This window comes from Pristiophorus japonicus, chromosome 14 (genome assembly GCF_044704955.1).
Source record: "Pristiophorus japonicus isolate sPriJap1 chromosome 14, sPriJap1.hap1, whole genome shotgun sequence".
Taxonomy (NCBI): Eukaryota; Metazoa; Chordata; class Chondrichthyes; family Pristiophoridae; genus Pristiophorus; species Pristiophorus japonicus.
In genome coordinates this window covers 147,680,542-147,699,242 of record NC_091990.1, presented here as the reverse complement: position 1 = coordinate 147,699,242, position 18,701 = coordinate 147,680,542, and the positions used below count along the sequence as shown (strand labels likewise).

Below are 18,701 nucleotides of genomic sequence, written 5' to 3'. Positions count from 1 at the left end.
TGTGCATCCCGATTTTAATTGCTTCACCATTGGCAGCTATGCTTTCAGCTGCCTTGCCCTCAAGCTCGATATCCCTCCCTAAACCTTTCCGCATCTCTCTCCTCGTTTAAGATATGCCTTGACAAAGCTGTGGGTCATCTGTCCTGATAGCGCCTTCTGTGACTATCAATTTTTTTTTGATTGATAATGCTAGTTAAATGCCTTGGGACGTGTTGCTATGTTAAAAGGCACTATGTAAATAAAAGTTGTTGTTGATTGCAATGTTGAAGTCCATTCACAATTCATATTTACAGAACAGAAACAGACTATTCAGCCCAACAGGTCCATGCCGGAGTTTATGCTACATGCGATACTCCACCAACCTTAATTCACCTCACCATATCCTTCTATTCCTTTCTCCCTCATGTATTTATCTAGTTCCTCCTTAAAAGAACTACACTACTCGCCTTAACTACTCCAAGTGCTAGCAAGCTCTACATTTGGGTAAAGAAGTTTCTCCTGAATTACTTATTGGATTTATTTGAGTGTATCTTATATTTGATCTAGTTTTGGACTACCCACAAGTGGCAACATATTCTCTACGTCTACCCAATCAAGATCTCTATTATGGCACCACTCAGCCTTATCCTTTTCAGAATGGCAGGCAGTGACTAGTGGGGTACCGCAAGGTTCTGTGCTGGGGCCCTAGCTGTTTACACTGTGCATTAATGATTTAGACGAGGGGATTAAATGTAGTATCTCCAAATTTGCGGATGACACTAAGTTGGGTGGCAGTGTGAGCTGCGAGGAGGATGCTATGAGGCTGCAGTGACTTGGATAGGTTAGGTGAGTGGGCAAATGCATGGCAGATGAAGTATAATGTGGATAAATGTGAGGTTATCCACTTTGGTGGTAAAAACAGAGAGACAGACTATTATCTGAATGGTGACAGATTAGGAAAAGGGGAGGTGCAACAAGACCTGGGTGTCACGGTACATCAGTCATTGAAGGTTGGCATGCAGGTACAGCAGGCGGTTAAGAAAGCAAATGGCATGTTGGCCTTCATAGCGAAGGGATTTGAGTACAGGGGCAGGGAGGTGTTGCTACAGTTGTACAGGGCCTTGGTGAGGCCACACCTGGAGTATTGTGTACAGTTTTGGTCTCCTAACTTGAGGAAGGACATTCTTGCTATTGAGGGAGTGCAGCGAAGGTTCACCAGACTGATTCCCGGGATGGCGGGACTGACATATCAAGAAAGACTGGATCAACTGGGCTTGTATTCACTGGAGTTCAGAAGAATGAGAGGAGACCTCATAGAAACGTTTAAAATTCTGACGGGTTTAGACAGGTTAGATGCAGGAAGAATGTTCCCAATGTTGGGGAAGTCCAGAACCAGGGCTCACAGTCTAAGGATAAGGGGTAAGCCATTTAGGACCGAGATGAGGAGAAACTTCTTCACCCAGAGAGTGGTGAACCTGTGGAATTCTCTACCACAGAAAGTTGTTGAGGCCAATTCACTAAATATATTCAAAAGGGAGTTAGATGAAGTCCTTACTACTAGGGGGATCAAGGGGTATGGCGAGAAAGCAGTAAGGGGGTACTGAAGTTGCATGTTCAGCCATGAACTCATTGAATGGCGGTGCAGGCGAGAAGGGCCGAATGGCCTACTCCTGCACCTATTTTTCTATGTTTCTAGAGAAATGAGCCGCAGCAGGTTCAGTCATTATGGATACATATCCTCAGTTCTGGCATCATCTGCGTCAATCCTTTTTGTACCAGCGACAATGTCTTGATGTCCTTTCGTAATATGGAAACCAAAACGTTATGCAGTATTCCAAGTTTGGTCTAACGAAGATTTTATATAAATTTAACATAACCTATTTGCTTTGCAATTCTCTTACTTTTGAAATGAACCACAGTGATTTGCTTGCATTTTCATGGCCTTGTTTTTAATGACTTGTGCATCTATTCTGCTGCTCCTCTACCCCATTTAGACACTTACTTTCCAAGGAGCCTCAGACTCCTTATTTCTCCAACCACAGTGTACACCTATCTACAGATTGTACCTCTCCAGTTTGGGACTATAAGTCCAGAAACATCCCTGGTCTGGCATCAGTCCCGTCCATTGAAAAAAAATATTATGGCTCCACATATTAAACATACGTGATGCATTTTGGATGACAAATCTTGACGGCCTTGCCCTGGCCAGCTGGAGGTTTTACACACTGGCTGGTACTGTGGTTTGACATGTGCTCCTCGCTGCCAAGGCTGCCTCTCTGAAGGCTGCAACGCCGGGCTGAGCCATCATTTCTCCCCCCCTCCCCTGGTCTCGGGTGGGGGGGGGGGGGGGGGGCAGGCGGGTTGTTGTGTGTGTGCGCGTCTCGGTGCGACGAGGCTGCCGCTTCCACCAGTCAAGACTCTGCTCGTGGCTTACACACGGACTGGCGCCAGGAGTAGGATCGTGGATAAGGGTAGGCGTCTCTCCTTGACTTTATCCTCCACTTCATCTCCGATCTCTTTTTTTTTTGTGTGCGTATGTGTGTGGTTTTTTGAGGTGTTGGTGTTCATTGAGATAAGCGGGCCGGACAAGGAAAGGGAAGGGCACGCGGCTGACTGAGGCACCGAAGCTGGGCCTGAGGATTAAAAAAAAAAAGTGTGATTCTGGATGACTAAATGCAAAAGAACATAACATAAGAATTAGGAACAGGAGTAGGCCATCTAGCCCCTTGAGCCTGCTCAGCCATTCAACAAGATCATGGCTGATCTGGCCATGGACTCAGCTCCACTTACCCGCCCGCTCCCTGTAACCCTTAATTCCCTTATTGGTTAAAATTCTATCTATCTGTGATTTAAATACATTCAATGAGCTAGCCTCAACTGCTTCCTTGGGCAGAGAATTCCACAGATTCACAACCCTCTGGGAGAAGAAATTCCTTCTCAACTCGGTTTTAAATTGGCTCCCCCGTATTTTGAGGCTGTGCCCCCTAGTTCTAGTCTTCCCGACCAGTGGAAACAACCTCTCTGCCTCTATCTTGTCTATCCCTTTCATTATTTTAAATGTTTCTATAAGATCACCCCTCATCCTTCTGAACTCCAACGAGTAAAGACCCAGTCTACTCAATCTATCATAAGGTAACCGCCTCATCTCCGGAATCAGACTCGTGAATCGTCTCTGTAACCCCTCCAAAGCTAGTATATGCTTCCTTAAGTAAGGTGACCAAAACTGCACGCAGTACTCCAGGTGCGGCCTCCCCAATACCCTGCACTATTGCAGCAGGACCTCCCTGCTTTTGTACTCCACCCCTCTCGCAATGAAGGCCAACATTCCATTCGCCTTCCTGATTACCTGCTGCACCTGCAAACTAACTTTTTGGGATTCATGCACAAGGACCCCCAGGTCCCTCTACACCGCAGCATGTTGTAATTTCTCCCCATTCAAATAATATTCCCTTTTACTGGTTCCCCCCCCCCCCCCCCCCCCCCAAGGTGGATGACCTCACATTTTCCAACATTGTATTCCATCTGCCAAACCTCAGCCCATTCGCTTAACCTATCTAAATCTCTCTGCAGCCCCTCTGTGTCCTCTACACAACCTGCTATCCCACTAATCTTTGTGTCATCTGCAAATTTTGTTACACTACACTCTGTCCCCTCTTCCAGGTCATCTATGTATATTGTAAACAGTTGTGGTCCCAGCACTGATCCCTGTGGCACACCACTAACCACTGATTTCCAACCCGAAAAGGACCCATTTAACCCGACTCTCTGCTTTCTGTTAGCCAGCCAATTCTCTATCCATGCTAATACATTTCCTCTGACTCCACGTACCTTTATCTTCTGCAGTAATCTTGTGCGGCACCTTATCGAATGCCTTTTGGAAATCCAAAGACACCACATCCATTGGCACACCTCTATCCACCATGCTCGTTACATCCTCAAAGAATTCCAGTAAATTAATCAAACATGATTCCCCCTTCATGAATCCATGTTGCATCTGCTTGATTGCACTATTCCTATCTAGATGTCCTGCGATTCCGGACGACTAAATGCTGCACAGTAGGCTTCTGTGCAGCACATGCGCAGAACGCATCTGGGTCGTTGTAAGCAGCGTTGTCACCAGTTGACCTCCCGTGGTTCGGAACATTCTGGTCCGGCACCGGTCAGGTCCCAAGAGTGCTGGACCAGAGCTGTCCAACTGTATATTGAAATTAATGCGCTATTTACACACCCATCATACAAGTTGATTAACATCTTGTATTTTGTCAGTCCTCCTCTTTGGGGTCATCCACAAATTGAAATTATACTGCTGATTCACATTTTATAAAATAAAATATATATATATATATATATATACACACACTATATCAAAAAATAAATAGATTAAAAAACAAGATGAAAACAAATAGATAATAGATAAAAAGATAAACAAAACAGAAACAAAACATATATATATATATATTTTCCCCTTTCTGTTTAAAATGTCTTGACATTAGAAGAGATCAAAAGAGATATATCCACCTTTAAGTCTACCTGGTTTAAAAACTGAGGCAAAGTAATTATCCAATATTTCTGCCATTTTGCTGTCATTACTTGTGAGTTTATCTTGTGTATCCTTTAGTGGCTCGGTCCCTCATGTCTGCACAATACTTGACTATTTTTGTATTCCTTAATTGATTTCAGTTGCTCTTTGCCTTCCCAATTGTTTTTTTTTTTACTTCTTTCCGAACCTCTCCTTTACTGTCACTGTACTCAGTGTCTACCTTTTCCTTCAGTTTCAATTTTACCCATATCTCTATCATAGTGATTCATTATTGGCTAGTTTGTTCTTGTTTAGTGAAATATATTCCTCCCGAATGCTATTGATCACCGTTTTAAATATGTCCCCCTGCTGTTCCAGTTTATCTTCCAAGTTCCATTCGTATCCCCTCAAAATCAGCTTTTTCCAATCTATTACTTTTGTCTTACTGAATCATTATCTTAAACCTTATGTTGTAATCAATATAGCCTAGATTTTCACAAACTCACTTCTCATCTACTCTGGTCATTACCCATTATAGATCCATCAGTGATTCCTCTCTTGTTGGGCTTCTTACGTACTTGGAAAGAAAGGAGTCCCAAACACACTAAATACTCCATTCCCTAACTCTTATCGCTAGATTATTTGGTAGTGTCAAAATCTCCCTTGATTATTATATGTATTTTACTAATTTTATAGATTTGCCAACATAGTTTCCCTCCAGTTTCCTTCCACTGTTAGGTTTATTTTTAGCATTATTTTAACGTGACCGGGAACCCAGCCCCCGAGGCAAGTGTGCCCTAAATGGAAATACGCACAGATAAACAGGAAGCGCTTGCCAAATATTCAAAGATTTCTCAGATAATGGAGCAGTCCATGGGAACATGCAAGACCCAGCCAATATCTAGGCTTGGGCTGATAAGTGACAAGTAACATTCACACAAAACAAATGGGAATAGCCATCTGAAACAAGAGTGTGCTTAATCATTTCACCACGTCATTCAATGGCATTGACATCGAAGAGTCCCTTACCATCAACATCCTGGGGATTCACCATTAATTCAACATAAATGCCGTGGCTACTGGAGCAGAACAGAGGTTTGGTAATCTATGGCAAGTGGCTCACCCCCCGATTCCCCAAAGCCTCTCCACCACCCACAAGGCACAAGTCAGGAGTGTGCTGGAATAGTCTACATTTGTCTGGATAGGTGTAGTTGCAACACTTAATTCATGACAAAGCAGCTCGCTTGATTGTCATTTCAGTTACCCCAGTCATCCCTTCCACCACTGGCTTACCATGGCTGCAGTGTGCATTATCTACAGGATGCACTGCCGCAACTTGCCACGGTTTCTTCGGCAGCGCCTCCTAAACCCTTGACCACCACCACCTACAGCAGTAAGTGCATGGGAACACCACCAACTCCCCAAGTTCCCCTCCAAGTGACATATCCTCCTCACTTGGACTTGTATTGTTGTCCCTTCATCGTTGCTTCATCGTTCCAAGAATCCTGGAACTCCATGCTTAACATGGTAGCAGCATCTACTTCACACAAACTGCAAGTTCAAAAATAGGGTCCACCACCAACTTCAAACAGGAAACTAGGGATGAGCAATAAAAACCAGCTTTTCCAGCAACGCTCACATGCAAAGAATTAACTGGAAACAAATTCTAGAATGCCTTGGAACACTTGATTGCTGCACTGTACTAGGATGAGACCTCAAAAAGTTGTTCAAAAAGCATTTGGAACAGAGCAATGAGTCAAGCTATTGCATTCAAACATCCTGGGATTGGTTTTTTTTAAAAATATCATTCATCAACTGCTTTCTCCGAGAAGATGCAAGTCAGGTTTAAGAGGAACAGGTATGTATTCCCTTTGAAATGTAGCTTCGAACACTTCTGGCCTCAAACAGTGGATTTACTTTTGTCTGCCTGTATCAGCTTAATCGTCATACTGAAATTGTGGAATCATGCAGCACAAAAAGGAGGTTTTTAAGCCCATTGTGCCTTTGGTAGAGTTAGCCAATTAGTCCCTCACCCCACTTTCGCCATAGCTGTGCAAACTTTTCATATCCAATTCCCTTTAAAAGTTACTATTGAATCCCGCTTGCACAAATCTTTCAACCAGTGCATTCCGGATCACAACTGCATTAAAAAAACCTTTCCTTTTCTCCACCCTGGTTCTTTGTCAATTAAGTTAAATTTATGCCCTCTGGTTACCAATCTTCCCGCAAGTGGAAACAGTTTCTCTTTTACCGCATCAAAATACCTCTATTTTTGAACACCTCCATTAAATCTCCCCTTAACCGTCTCTGCTCAAAGGAGAACAATCCCAGCTTTTCTAGTCTCTCCACATAACTGAAGTCCCTCATCACAAGTCAGATAGAAGACTTCCAGGTGATGGATAACAGCCTTGTAACAAGTTGTCAGGATCAGTTTAATGTTAAAAGGTTACCACAGGAGAAGTATCTCTTTTGATGATTCGAAAAGTTTGTAATTTATTGTTTCTGCAGAGTGCTGTCCATTTACCTAGTTAATATTCAACAAAAATTGTCTAGTGGTTTGTGGCCAGTCATTCTTCCACTTACTGAAGGAAAGATTAGGTAATGGCATGCAATATATATGTCGAAGATTGGAGGGATGAGGATCCCTTGTTCGACTTTTGGGTTTTACTAAATTTGCCTAGATATAAAAAGATATGGTTCATCAGACATTCAAGCTTTTCTTATGGGAATGGCAGTGACATTAAACCAAAGGAAACAACAGCCATAGTTCCTGCCCTTCATTGGTATCTAGCAGTCCCTGCTTGAAATGCACATTTGGATGTTGAGCAAAGATCATGCTCAGCTTCAATGTTCGCAAAGAATAGCGCACTGACACTCTACCTAGGCTCTAGCAGGAAGAATGGCCTTGGGTGAAGCATGCCCCAGCAAGGAGCACATGCCTTCAGGAACGTGGAGAAAGTATGCAGAGAAAAATAAATTGCAAGTCCTACCATTTCACTTTAGGTTCTGCTCAAGTGCGCAGAACACTATTCACATTATCTGTGTTTATGATTCTGGAAAGGTTACTCTGTACTGCTGAGTCTTTCCATAATATCCCTGGACAAGAATGCCAGAGCACAAACCCATGAGCAATTCCCACCTCCTAAAATATATTCCCTACCTGACCTGGAGCTAAATAAAAAGCTGATTTTCACAATCATTTATGCCTGTAAACTTGGGCTAACCAAACTTCAACATCCTGAAAGTCAGAGCAGCCTTGTAGTAAAATAAGAGTAAGATCAATCTGCTAAGCCGACAGCAGGCTTTACAAATCTGGAAATCACCTGGCAAACAAAAAGATGTGACAACATAAAAATAATACTTCAACTGCAACAAAAACAAAGCAGGCCTCTATGAGCTAAAAGCTGCAAAGTCAACACTTACCGAAACGTTTTACTGAGTATGGGATAATGTTGAAATACTTTCCAATAGACAACATAACCAATAATCAATAGCTGAGCTTCTGATCCCATAGCCTTTCCATCACAAAGACTATTGCCATCTCCAATGGTGAAACCTTCATACATACCATAGCCACCTCTAGACTTGAATAATCCCACCATCATAGGCAGTCCCTCAGAATTGAGGAAGACTTACTTCCACTCTTAACATGAGTCCTTAGGTGGCTCAACAGTCCAATATGAGAGCCACAGTCCCGATCACAGGTGGGACAGAGTCGTTGAGGGAAAGGGTGGATGGACAGGTTTGCCGTCACATGCTCCTTCTGCTGCCTGCGCTCGATTTCTGCATGCTCTCGGCGATGAGACTCGAGGTGCTCAGCGCCCTCCTGGATGCACTTCCTCCACTTAGGGCAGTCTTTGGCCAGGGACTCCTAGGTGTCGGTGGGGATGTTGCACTTCATCGGGGAGGTTTTCAGGGTGTCCTTGTAACGTTTCCTTTGGCCGCCTTTGGCTCGTTTGCCGTGAAGGAGTTCAAAGTAGAGGTTTGCTTTGGGAGTCTCATATCTGGCATGCGGACAATGTGGCCTGCCCAGTGGAGTTGATCAAATGTGGTCAGTGCTTTAATGCTGGGCAAGTTGGCCTGGTCGAGGACGCTAATGTTAGTGCATCTGTAGGATCTTGCGGAGACATCGTTGGCATTTCTACAGCGACTTGGTGTCTACTGTACATGGCCCATGTCTGAGCCATGTAGGAGGGCAGGTATTACTACACCCCTGTAGACCATGAGCTTGGTGGCAGATTTGAGGGCCTGGTCTTCCAACACACTTTTCCTCAGGCAGCCGAAGGCTGCACTGGAGGCGGTGTTGAGTCTAGTCATCAATGTCTGCTCTTGTTGATAAGTGGCTTCCGAGGTATAGGAAATGGTCTGCGTTGTCCAGGGCTGCACCGTGTATCTTGATGGTTGGGGGGCAGTGCTGTGCAGTGAGGACAGGCTGGTGGAGGACCTTTGTCTTAAGGATGTTTAGCATCACAAAGACTGCTGCCACCTCCAATGGTGAAACCTTCATACATACCATAGCCACCTCTAGACTTGATTGATCTAATGCTCTCCTTACTAGTATCCCATCCTCCAAAAAGGTCGTTTCAGACTCTGCTTTTAATATCCCATCCTGCACCAAGTCCCACTCGCCCATAACTCCCACCATCTCTGGCCTATATTGGTTCCTTGTCAAATATAGAATTTGAAATTCATGTCCTTATTTTTAAATACCTCATTCCTTCCCATCTCAACATCCTTGAGCCCCTCAACCCTACCTTGAGAACTTACCATTCCTCAAACTCTGACCGTTGCACATTCCTCAGCCCCACTGTCAATACAACTTCAGATATCCAAGCCCTACTTTCTGGAATTCCCTCCTAAACCCCGCCATGTCTCTACCTCTCTCCTCCAAAAATCTCCTCAAAATGTCACCTCTCAGCAAGCTTGTGTCACCGCTCCTAATTTTTCCTTCATAGCTGGGCACCCATTTTTCTCATACCTCTGAGCTTTGTTTGTAATCTATAAAAAGATGGTACAAGTGCTAGATGTTTGGATGAAAAGTGCTGGCCTTCAAACCACAAAGGTCCTAGGTTTGATCCAGATTTGTGCCGAATTGGGTAATCTCAGCCGGAGCAAAGGTTGGGGTGCTACAATTGACATCAGTACCTCTAGGTTGGGAGGGATGTTAAGGAGGGAAAAAAGCAATCTGTTAAAGTTCATTTCTTCCACCCAATATAGCCAGCCAGAGGCAATATTCAGTTAAGACTGACAAAAAGGTGGTCTCTTTGTAAAGTACTTGAAGTCAACCAATCCCCATGGAACCACAATATGGCAAGGAATCAACAGTTTCAGTTAAGGAAGGGGAAAAATAAAAAACTGGCAGAAATGGGGGCGGGGAAGAAAAAGAAAAGCACATACCTCAAGAGAGGAGTTACTTTTCAAGGAGTTATATTCCAATAGCAAATTAAACATTTTTTGAAATGGTAGTCAGAGATGAGCAAGGACATCAGTCAATGAAACAATGTAATCTTCCCTTTCAAAACAATGCAAAGGCAACACCAGCCAACCATCTTTAGACCTTCAATAGATTACTGGGTTATCAAGGAACCCCATTAAAAAAAATCCATAATTATGATTGGGAATATAAAGCAAGAACAACTATCAATACTTAGTTAAAATTCAATGCATGAAACATTAGTTAAATACAAAATGACCTACCTGCATAGACAGCAGTCAGAACTGAAAATTGGATAATTTGCAACTTTAATAAGGGCACACAAAGATCGTGTGAAACCAGATGACCACTTGTATTCAGTTATATGAATGATAAAGGGAAAAAAGCACATTTCATCATACTTCGTGTACCAGAAATAAAAAAGGGCAAAATGCCACAGCTCAACAAAACAAACATTCTCCTTGATAAGATCAATGCAATAAAGAGTGCCTGGATTATACATTCCACCATGGGTAATTGGGGACCTCTTGCAGTGGCCAGTAAGTTCAGCAGTGCCCACTGACTGGAAGACAGATCTGGAATCCAAAAGGTGTTCAATTTGACACTGACATCACCCCTCACCTTTGTCAATAAAAACGTAAGATATAGGAGCAGAAGTAGGCCATACGGCCCCTCGAGCCTGCTCCGCCATTTAATACGATCATGGCTGATCCGATCATGAACTCAGGTCCACGTCGCTGCCCGCTCCCCATAACCCCTTATCGTTTAAGAAACTGAATAAATTTAAAACAGAAATAGACAATGTCCCAGCTTCCACAGCTCTCTGAGGCAGCGAATTCCAGATTCACAACCCTCAGAAGAAATTTCTCCTCATCTCAGTTCTAATTGGGCAGCCCCTTATTCGAAGATCATGCCCTCTAGCTCTAGTCTCCCCGATCAGTGAAAACATACTCTCTGCATCCACCTTGTCAAGCCCCCTCATAATCTTATATGTTTCGATATGATCACCTCTCATTCTTCTAAACTCCAATGAGTAATAGTCCCAACCTACCTTAAGTCAACCCCCTCATCTCCGGAATCAACCTAGTGAACGTTCTCTGAACAGCCTCCAACGCAAGTATATCCTTTCGTAAATATGGAAATTCAAAACTACATGCAGTATTCCAGGTCATCATCATAGGCAGTCCCTCGAAATCGAGGAAGACATGCTTCCACTCCTAAAGTGAATTCTTTGGTGGCTGAACAGTCCAACATGAGAGCCACAGACCCCATCACAGGTGGGACAGATATTCGTTTTGGGGGGGGGGGGGGGCACTGATTTACCACACGTTTCTTCTGCTGCCTGTGCTTGACCTCTTCACGCTCGCAGTGCTGAGATTCAAGGAGCTCAATGCCCTCCCGGATGTACTTTCTCCACCTAGGGTGGTCTTTGGCCAGGGTCTCCCAGGTGTCAGTGGTGATGGCGCACTTTACCAAGGAGGCTTTGAGAATGTCCTTGTAACGTTTCCGCTGCCCACCTTTGGCTTGTTTGCCATGAAGGAGTTCCACGTAGAGCAATTGCTTAGGGATTCCAGGTGTGGCCTCACCAATACCCTGTATAACTGTAGCAAGACTTCCCTGCTTTTATACTCCATCCCCTTTGCAATAAAGGTCAAGATTCCATTGGCTTCCTGATCGCTTGCTGTACCTGCATATTATTCTTTTGTGTTTCATGCACAAGTACCCCCAGGACCCACTGTACTGTGGCACTTTGCAATCTTTCTCTATTTAAATAATAACTTGCTCTTGGATTTTTTTCTGCCAAAATTTTCCCAACCACAGATGTTAGGCTAACTGGTCTATAGTTTCCTGCTTTTTGTCTGCCTCCTTTTTTAATTGGGGCATCACGTTTGCATTTTTCCAATCTGCTGGGACCTCCCCAGAATCCAGGGAATTTTGGTAAATTACAACCAATGCATCCACAATCCCTGCCACTAGTTCTAAGATCCTAGGATGCAAGCCATCAGGTCCAGGGGATTTATCTACCTTCAAGTCCCATTATCTTACTGAGTACCACCTCCTTAGTGATTGTGATTGTGTTATGTTCCTCCCCCTTGACTATCCACTATCAGAATATTGTTAGTGTCCTCTACCATAAAGACTGATATAAAATATTTGTTCAGAGTTTCTCCAGGTTACCACCCCCATTACTAATTCCCCAGTCTCGTCCTCTAAGGAACCAACATTTACTTTAGTCGTTCTTTGCTGGCTTTTAAAAACTTCCCAATCTTCTGTCCTCCCACTAGTTTTGGCGACTTTCTATGCCCTTGTTTTTAAATTGGATACCATCGTTTATTTCTTTCGTCAGCCACAGATGGCTATCTTTTTTCTTACACCCTTTCCTCCTCACAAATAAATTTGAGAGTTGTGAAATATCTCTTGAAATGTACACCACTGTTCATGAACCGTCCTACACTTCAATCTATTTTCCCAGTCCACTTTAGCCAACTCTGCCCTCATACCTTCATAGTCGCCTTTATTTAAGCTTAGTATGCTGGTTAGAGATCCAACTTTCTCACCCTCCATCTGAATTTGAAATTCAATCATGCTATGATCGCTTATTCCAAGGGGATCCTTTACTAGGAGATTGTTTATTAATCCTGTCTCATTACAGGAAAGAGAAACAGTAACTTCAAATTAAATTCTAGCTACACGTCCCTAGATTCTAGAACAGTCTTCACAGATTGGAAGATAGCAAATGTAACTTCATTGGTCAAGAAAGGAGGGAGACAGAAAACAGGGAACTACAGGCCAGTTAGCCTGACATCAGTCGTTGGGAAAATGCTGGAATCCATTATTAAGGAAATAGCAACACAGCACTTCGAAAATCATAATAATCATAAGGGAAATAGTGTTTAACAAATTCAGAGTTTTTTGAGGATGTAACCAGCAGAGTGGATAAAGGGGAAACAGCAGATGTAGTATATTTGGATTTCCAAAAGACATTCAATAAGGTGCCACATAAAAGGTTACTATGCAAGATAAAGGCTCATGGGGTTGGAGGTAATATATTAGCATGGGTAGAGGATTGGTTAACTGTCAGAAAACAGAGCAAGGATAAACGGATCATTTTCCAGTTGGCAAGGCGTAACTTGTGGGGTGCCACAAGGATCAGTGCTTGGGCCTCAGCTATTTACAATCTATATTAATGTTTTATATGAAGGGACCATGTGCAATTTATCCAAGTTTGCTGACGATACAAAGGTGGGAAAGTAAGCTGTGAAGAGGACGCAAAGAGTCTGCAAAGGAATATAAACAGGTTAACCGAGTGGGCAATAAGGTGGCAGATGGCGTATAATGTGACGTTATTCATTTTGGTAGGAAGAATAGATAAACAGAATATTTTTTAAATGGCGAGAAACTATTAAACGCTGGTGTTCAGAGATTTAGGTATCCTCGTACAGGAAACAAAAAGTTAGCATGCAGGTACAGCAAGCAATTAGGAAGGCAGATGGCATGTTGGCCTTTGTGACTAAAGGGATCAAGGGGTATGGAGAGAAAGCAGGAATGGGGTATTGAAGTTGCATGATCAGCCATGATCATACTGAATAGTGGTGCAGTCTCGAAGAGCCGAATGGCCTATTCCTGCACCTATTTTCTATGTTTCTAGCAAGGTGGTTTGATACAAGAGTAAGGAAGTCTTACTACAATTGTACAGGGCTTTTAGGAAGACCACACCTGGAGCACAGTGCACAGTTTTGGTCTCCTTATCTGTAAACGGGTATACATGCCTTTGAGGCGGTGCAACAAAGGTTCACTAGATTGATCGTGGGATAAGGGTTGTCCTATGAGGAGAGATTGAGTAGATTGGGTCTATACTCATTGAAACATAAGATTCTGAGGGGATTGACGGGGTAGATGCCGAGAGGCTGTTTCCCCTGGCTGGAGAGTCTAGAACTAGGGGGCATGGGCTCAGGATAAGGGGCCGGCCATTTAAGACCTAGATGAGGAGGAATTTCTTCACTCAGACAGTTGTGAATCTTTGGAATTCTCTACCCCAAAGGGCTGTGGATGTTCAGTCGTTGAGGATATTCAAGGCTGAGATAGAGAGATATTTAGACTCTAGGGGAATCAAAGAATTATGGGGATCGAGCAGGAAAATGGAGTTTAGGTCAAAGATCAGTCATGATATTATTGAATGGCGGAGCAAGCTCAAAGGGTCGGACGCCCTACCCCTGCTTATAATTTTTATGCACTAATGAATTTGGATCACATCTGAAGAATCATCACAGGTCAAATAAAAGAACCTTTACTACCATTCAACAAAGAACATAGTCCTTTGGAATTGAGCTGAACTTTTCAAGATCTGGACGACATTCAGGCTTGGGTTGATAAGTAGCAAGTAAAATTCATGCCACACAAGTGCCAGGCAATGACTATCCCCAGCAAGCGAGAGTCTAACCACCGTCCCTTGACATTCAACGGTATTGCCATCGCCAAATCCCCCACCATCAACATTCTTGGGGGTGGGGTGGGTCACTATTTACCAGAAACTTAACGGGACAAGCCACATAAATACTGTGGCTACAAGAGCAGATCAGAGGCTGGGTATTGTGTGGAGAGTGTCTCACCTCCCGATTCCCCAAAGCCTTTCCACCATCTACAAGGCACAAGTCAGGTGTGGGATGGAATATTCTCCACTAGCCTGAATGAGTGCAGCTCTAACAACACAAGCTGAACACCATCCAAGACAAAGCAGCCCGCTTGATTGGTACCCTATCCACCACCTTAAATATTCACTCCTTGCACCACTGGCACACCATGGCTGTAGTGTGCACCATCTACAAGATGCACTGTAGCAACTTGCCAAGGCCTCTTCAGCAGCACCTCCCAAACTCGCGGCCTCTATCAGCTAGAAGGACATGCATCATCATCATCATAGGCAATCCCTCGGAATCGAGGAAGACTTGCTTCCACTCTAAAAATGAGTCCTTAGGTGACTGAACAGTCCAAGCGAGTCCCGGTCACAGATGGGAAAGATAGTTGTTCAGGGAAAAGATGGGTGGGACTGGTTTGCCGCGCGCTCTTTCCGCTGCCTGCGCTTGTTTTCTGTATGCTCTCGGCAATAAGTGCAGCAGGCGCATGTGAAAACCATCACCTCCAAGTTCCCCTTCAAGTTACACACCATCCTCACTTGGAAATATATTGCCATTCCTTCATCATCACTGAGTCAAAATTCTGAAACTCCCCAACAGCACTGTGGGAGTACTTTCACCACAAGGAATGCAACGGTTCAAGGCGGTGGCTCACCACCTTCTCAAAGGCAATTATGATGGCCAATAAATGCTGGCCTTGCCAGCAATGCCCACATTCCAGGAACAATTTTTTTTTTTTTTTAAAGCAGCTTTAAATCCATAGTATCTATGAAGTAAAAAGTGGGAAAAATCATGTTACATTAAAAACTAAGTGGAGGACAACATACAACAATGCATACCTAATGACAAAACTATAGTTGCTTGGAGGCCCCTTTGCATATTATTCAAGTAGGGAAGGCCACGAAGTTATTAAAAGCATTGAAAAGGCCAAATATACTATTGATTTTCCTTATTAGGTTGGCTTTCTGCCCAAGGTACATCGACTTAAAACCACACTCAGTTCATAATCACCCCCATTACTCAGTCTGATTGAGGTCATGCAAACACTGCTACTTAGATTACACAGTAGCCATTGTAAACATACTTCAATTTGGATGGCACTTCCTCACAGCCCTTCCGTGACACAATAGCATTTGGATTTAGTCCTTGTGACCTTTGAGTCTTCTCCTCCACTTGTTTTGTAGATACTGTTGAGGATTTCTTAGCAGATCGTTTAATTCTTTCCTCCAACATGCTCATCTCTTTTTCGGAAAGCTAGGATTGATTAGAAAACAGAGATGAAGTCGAAGAAAAAAGATTCACACAAGTCAGTCCCATAACCTTTTCCTTGCCGTAAATGTATTACTCAATGTCTAGATTATAAATAATCCTATACTTATAAATACAAAATTGGCATAAGGTTCTTTGCTTTGCCTATTCAAATTAACGACCTGTACAAACAAACTGGAGAGTTTGTCAACAATGACGACTCAAGTTAGGGGAGTACAATTCAGAAGCAAAAACTTATAGTAGGAAGGACAGAAATAAATCTTTCTATAATGAAGGATTGTATGGAGCAAAGAAGGAAGGAGAAAAATGTGTGGATCTCCATTTGTTCTAAATGAAAGTTATTATGCTCTTCAAAAGTATTTGGTCAATTTGATACTATTTGAAAGTTGAAAAAAAACAAACTGTGGGACTAGACTATAATGCCCGCTTCTGCCAGCAGCCAATCATCCAATAAAAGCAATGAAGCAACCTCAGAAAAAAACAAATTGTTGCTGATCTTGTATCCAATGATAATCAGCAATACTTGGCTGCTTCAGTACTGGCTAATCAAGTGCACTGATAACCAAGTCAAACTGGACACTTCTGCCAAGATTAAATATAGCCTAATCAGTTTGGACTGACTTGATTCTCAACTGCCCAACATTAAAAATCTAGATTATTCTACAATGATTTGATGTCATATGGTACAATGTAAATGGAAGTACCATCTTAAAACAAAAATAAGTTATCAACCCATCCAGCATCCTTCCACAGACCAAGTACAAACCATATCATGAATTCTAGCCGACCCACTTGAGGTTTGGGGAAAAAGTTCTTCAAAACTTGACCTCAATCCTCCTCAGAATCTTTTGTTTCAATGAAATCACCACTTATTCTTCTAAACTCTAGCATAGGCCCAATCTACTCAATCTCTCCTTATTAGGACAACCCTCTCATCCCAGGAATCAACCGCCTCTAACGGCAAGTATATCCTTCCTCATGAGACCACCAAAACTGTGCATTGTACACCAGGTGTGGTCTTACCAAAGCCCTGTACAATTGTAGCAAGACTTCCTTACTTTCATACTCCAACCCCCTTGCAATAAAGGCAAACATGCCATTTGCCTTCCTAATCGCTTGCTCTACCTGCATACTAACAGTTTCTTGTACAAGGACACCTAAATCTCTGAACACCAACAATGAATAGCTTCTCACCATTTAAAAACTATTGTTTTTCTATTCTTCCTGCCAAAGTGAATAACCTCACATCATACTCCTTCTGCCATCTTATTGCCCACTCACTTAACCTGTCTACATCCCTTTGCAGGCTGTGTCCTCCTCACAGCTTACCTTTGTATAGTCAGTAAACTTGGATACATTACACTCAGTCCCTACATCCAAGTCATTAATATAAAATTGCACATAGCTGATGCCCAAGCACCGGCCCCACGAGTTACAGCCTGCCAACCTGAAAATGACCTTTATCCCTACTCTTTTCTGGCAGTTAACCAATCGTCTATCCATGCTGATATATTACCCGCAACCCCAACTTTTATCTTGTGCAGTAACCTTTTGTGTTACCTTGTCAAATGCCTTCTGGAAGTCCAAATACACCACATCCACTGGGTTCTCCTTTATCCACCCTGTTCGTTACATCCTCGAAGAGGTCTCCTCTCAACCTCCTCTGTTCCAATGAGAACAAACCCAGCCTATCCAATCTGTCCTCATAATTAAGATTCTCCATTCCAGGCAGCATCCTAGTAAATCTCCTCTGCACCCTCTCGAGTGCAATCACGTCCTTCTTATAATACGGCGACCAGAACTGCACACAGTACTCCAGCTGTGGCCTAACCAAAGTAGTGTACAATTTAAGCATAACCTCCCTGTTCTTATAGTCTATGCCTCAGCTTATAAAGGCAAGCATTCCGTATGCCTTCTTAACCACCTGGCCTGCTACTTTCAGGGATCTGTGGACAAGCACACCAAGGTCTCTTTGCTCATCTACGCTATTAAGTGGCCGACCGTTTAATGTATATACCCTTTCCTTATTAGCCCTCCCAAAGTGCATCATTTCACACTTCTCTGAATTAAATTCCATTTACCACTGCTCTGCCCACCTGACCAGTAGATTGATATCCTCCTGCAGCCCATGACTTTCCTCTTCATTATCAACCCCACATCCAATTTCAGTGTTGTCTGTAAACTTCTTAATCATACTCCCTATATTCAAATCTAAATCGTTGATATATACCACAAAAAGCAAGGGACACAGTACTGAGCCCTGCGGAACTCCACTGGAAACATCCTTCCAGTCACAAAAACATCCATCAATCATTACCCTTTGCTTCCTACTGCCAAGCCAATTTTGGATCCAACTTGCCCTGTATCCCATGGGCTTTAACCTTCATGACCAGTCTACCACGTGGGATCTTATCAAAAGCCTTGCTAAAGTCCATATATACTGCATCGTACACACTACCTTCATCGACCCTCTTGGTTACCTCCTCAAAAAGTTCAATCAGGTTAGTCAAACACTATCTTCCCGTAACAAATCTGTGCTGACTGTCCCTAATTAATCCTTGCCTTTTCAAATGTAGATTTATCTTGTTTCGAATGTTTCGTGCATTGGGATTATAGCGCCTTTAATTTTAAAATTTTTCTGTTTTTGCCTGATTGCCATTTTTGTTCTATTGCCATTATTAAACTCTGTCCCTTCCTGACACAATCTACTAGTTTTACCCTATTCACCGCTCTGCTCTACAGCAATGACTTTTCTCTTCAAACTTATAAATTTACCATTATCCGCACCCTCCCTCCCCCTTGTTAGTTTAAAGCCCAATCTACTGTCCGTGTTATTCAATTCGCCAGGTAACAGTCCCAGTCGAAT

At 43.1% G+C, this 18,701-nt stretch overlaps 1 protein-coding gene across 5 annotated transcripts in view; it reads right to left on the bottom strand.

Moving 5' to 3' along the window:
• Nucleotides 1-18,701, bottom strand: part of ckap5 (cytoskeleton associated protein 5) — a 168,241-nt gene that overhangs the window by 51,585 nt on the left and 97,955 nt on the right. For all 5 annotated transcript variants that reach the window (XM_070899680.1, XM_070899682.1, XM_070899683.1 and 2 more), the window contains exon 33: nucleotides 15,651-15,820. In XM_070899680.1, coding sequence (XP_070755781.1) covers nucleotides 15,651-15,820 — 170 coding nt within the window. The remainder of the gene's footprint in view (nucleotides 1-15,650; nucleotides 15,821-18,701) is intronic.